Raw genomic sequence first — 3,550 nt, forward strand, 5'->3', positions numbered from 1 at the left:
GTTTGCAGGCAGATTTCATTTCCAGTAATTGCTCTGCCAGCCCAAACTTCTCCTACTGTCGAAATGGCTCGAGGTATCACTTCAATTCCCTTTCTCAAAACAATGCAATAGACTCGTTGGCTCAGAATGGCCGTCCTGCTGTAGGCCTGTCCCTAGGGAAAGTTGCTTTTCCGAGGTGGAAGAAAGCAATTTTGTGCTCACAAAGCCACCCGTAGCAACACTTTGGCATGAAATGATGCTGAGCGGAGGAAACTTTTTCAACAATACAAAGCCCAGCATCAGAGCCTTATGTAACAATCACGCCTGTTGGGTTTGGGCCGTCATATAGTCAAGTTCACATTCCCAACTGCTCCTGAGCACACAGGCGGAGAGGGAGAGGAAGACAGACGAGGGCCTGAGGGGTGGACGCCTCCTCTCTGCCTCACTGCTCCCCTGCCCCGGGGCTGCTTTGGTTTGGGAGTGGACCGTGGGTCACGAGGCTCCATTAATATCTAAAGAGAAAGCGGGGCTATGATAAATGAATCCGCAGCCACAGGGTTGAATTTGGCTTTTCAGAGCTGATGTGGCAATGCCTTGTTTCTATTTCAACCAAAAGAGAAATTATAAGAAAAATAATAGCCACCGACTACTCCTACCCACAAGGCAGAGTCTGGGCTGGGGGAGCAGAAAAAGAATGTTTATCCACTGTGCTCTTGGTCCAGGGGGCGCTGGGTCTCCCCAGGGAGGGTGCTGTGCAGCAGGCTCCATCAGCTCCTGGCTGGGCAAGGAGGGCCCTGCCTGGCTCTCCTCTCTGGGGGTCCTTCCACCTGTGGGGACGGTGCTGGGGGCTGCATTTCCACCAGATAAAGACAGTGATGTGTTCCGCCAAACGGACAGTTATACTAAAGGAACAGATTCGCCAAGTAAGAGCTGTTTTTTCTCAGCGCTTCTGAGTTTGGGGTTTTAGGAAGGAGAGCCTGAGGCTGCCTTCTGCTCAGCTCTTACTCTGGGGGGCGAGTAAAGCACAGTCCTGGCCCAGAGAAGCATTCAGGGCCCCACTCTTGTCACATTGTGTGACAAGGCCCCATCAGAGCCTGCTTTGCCAGAAGGACCAGCCCAGGTCTAAGCTGAGGTATATTTACTGAAGTATCCTGACAGACCCTCGCCCACAAACCAGCTGCAGCAACTCCAGGTGAAGGGGCCCTCCGCAGGAAGGCCTCAGTGACTTCAGCCGACTCTCACCGAAGCTGCTTTTGTTTCAAAGTCAGTCTTTTCCACCTCTAGAGAAGTCCCTGCTGGGGCATGTGTGACCCGCCCTGGGCTAGGTGTGGGCTGTCCTCTCAGGGGACTGGCAGGGAAGGCTGGGCCCCTGGCACTTGGCTGCACAGGCCTTGCTACCGAGCAGAGGGGCCCGCTGCCTCCTGGACCCGAGTCTGGGCGGATTTGCAGCCAGCATGTGCTGGTGCTGCCGCAGCTGGTCCCCATGCTGAGTTACTGCCAGACTGGCTGGAAAACAGGCTCTCGAGTGCCCCTGCCACCCTGACCCCACCCTCCGGGCTCCGCCGTGACCAGCATCACTGGGGGCTGAGGCCTGGCGCAGCGCTAGGCTGAACTCCATTCTTGTCAGCGAGTACCCTGGCCATACTGGCCATAAATACTTTTAAAATATCACCCTTACCAGAGCTACAGGCACGTCTGTGGACCCCGGGGGACCTCTTAGCCTATCCTAGCACACAAAGCACCTACTGTGTGCGTGACAGGCCTGCACCCACCAGCTCTCTGCTTCTTTGGCCTTCTCCACAGCGTGGGCTGCTGGGCTATGGCTTTGCTCATCCAGACCAGCCCTGGCTGCTGCCGCCACAGCACCCTGACCCCGTCCCCGTCAGCTTTCTCTCTCTCCTCCCTGCCCTCGGCATCCGATGCTCCCGAACTTAGTCTGTGCTGCGTTGGGGAAGCCAGCCACGGCGTCGCGCACGGGATGGTGCTGGCGAGGGAGGGTGGAGCCCCTCTCCCCCGGTCTCCGCGGCACCCGGGCTGAGAGCCAGACAGTCTCCCAGGCCTCGCCGGGCGACGGCAGCGAACACACAGGCCGGCCCGATGCCTCCGCGGCTCTGAGAAAAGCGGGAAGGGGCAGTGGAAGCGAAGCCACCCCGACGTGCCCTCTCCCGGGGGAGCGACCCTCGTTCTCGCGTGTTCCTGCCCCGGCGGAGGGGCGGTGCCCACCTCGCGAAGCGAGCGAAGCAGTTCGGTGGGTCTGGCGGGTTTGCCTCTGTCCTCCCCCTGCGGACCGTGCGTGGTCCTCCCCTCCTCCTCCCTCTTCCTCCCCCCCGGGCCGCACGGGCTTCCCAATTCGGTCTTGGTTCCTCCATGTGAGAGAAGAGCATGCAGCGGAGGGGGGAGCAGCCTCTAGCACTTGTCGTCTTCTTCTGTGTCACTCAGGAGGTCGCCGACACCTCCACACATCATGCCCGGCCCCGGCCCCCCACGCCTCCGCCGCCGGTAGTGCCCGTTGGGCATCTGCCAGCTGTGCCGCAGGGGCGGGGCCGAGCCGATGGTGTTGGCACGGCCCAGGCTGGTGGCCACAGCGGCTTCGAAGGTGAGCGTCTCCTCCTCGCCACAGTCCGAGGTGTGGGCGTCTTCGTGCAGGGCCAGGTAGGGCTCGGAGATGTAGCGCTGCGGGGAAGGGTGCGGGCCCTGCTGCGTGTGCCGGGAGCTGGAGGTCGCGGGCGGGCCCCCCTCGCCGCCCTCCAGGACTTGGGAGGTCAGGAGGGAGCCGCCCTCGCCGCCATCGGCGGGGGGAGAGACGCTGCCCGTGTGTCGGAGCAGGGAGCTGTAGGAAAGGAGGGGCCGCGGCTTTGGAGGGACCGGGGGGAGCTGCCGACGACTTCGCCTTGGGGTGCTGGTGTCAGAGATGGAGGGGATGGAGCTTTCGCTCAAGGAGCCCGTGCCCTGTACAGCAGGAGAGACATGGCGGGTGAGCCCGGGCAGGCCTGATCCCTGCTGAGGTCCCCCACCCCTCCCACAGGGACCCGGGGAGTCTGCATGCTGGAGGAGGGGTCTGACCTGGACTGCCCTCTGCGGCAAGGCACATCCCCTTAGGGGCACAGGGATTACAGGAGATGGAGAGAGAAGTCAACACCATCTAGACCGGGGCATATGACTTTTCACGTGGATGTGATTTTCTGGGAGTCTTCTTAAACTACGGGTACGGGCTCAGAAGCTCTGGGGTGAGGCCCAAGCCTCTGCATTTCTAACGAGCTCCCAAGGAACACACGCTTCGAGTAGCAAGGACCTGGAAGCTCCGGATATGGAACGAGTGGCACATCGAACGACAGGCTCGAGAGTATTGGGAAGGTGTTCTGGAGTGGGTGTCGGGGGGTGGCAGACACCTCCCCTCGCTCGGCCTCTTGCCTCCACATCTTCGATGGCTTGCCGAGGTTAACGCAGCTTCTACCCCCTCGTCTGCCGGGTCAGGTCGTACCTGACCTGCTCATCTACTCCCTGAGCCCAGGTGGTGGTAAATGGATCTTCTGGACAGTTTCTCAAGGTGTGTGTGACCTCTGGGGACGGG

General features: G+C 60.7%; 1 protein-coding gene across 1 annotated transcript in view; it reads right to left on the reverse strand.

Annotated features, from left to right (window-relative positions):
- Positions 1 to 14: 14 nt before the first annotated feature.
- Positions 15 to 3,550, reverse strand: part of CACNA1E (calcium voltage-gated channel subunit alpha1 E) — a 93,376-nt gene continuing 89,840 nt past the window's right edge. Inside the window, 1 exon segment of the mRNA XM_023531223.1 lies at positions 15 to 2,928. Within this exon segment, the coding sequence (XP_023386991.1) occupies positions 2,386 to 2,928 (543 nt within the window). The 3' untranslated portion in view covers positions 15 to 2,385.

The sequence above is a fragment of the Pteropus vampyrus genome, unplaced genomic scaffold, assembly GCF_000151845.1.
Source record: "Pteropus vampyrus isolate Shadow unplaced genomic scaffold, Pvam_2.0 Scaffold65, whole genome shotgun sequence".
NCBI lineage: Eukaryota > Metazoa > Chordata > Mammalia > Chiroptera > Pteropodidae > Pteropus > Pteropus vampyrus.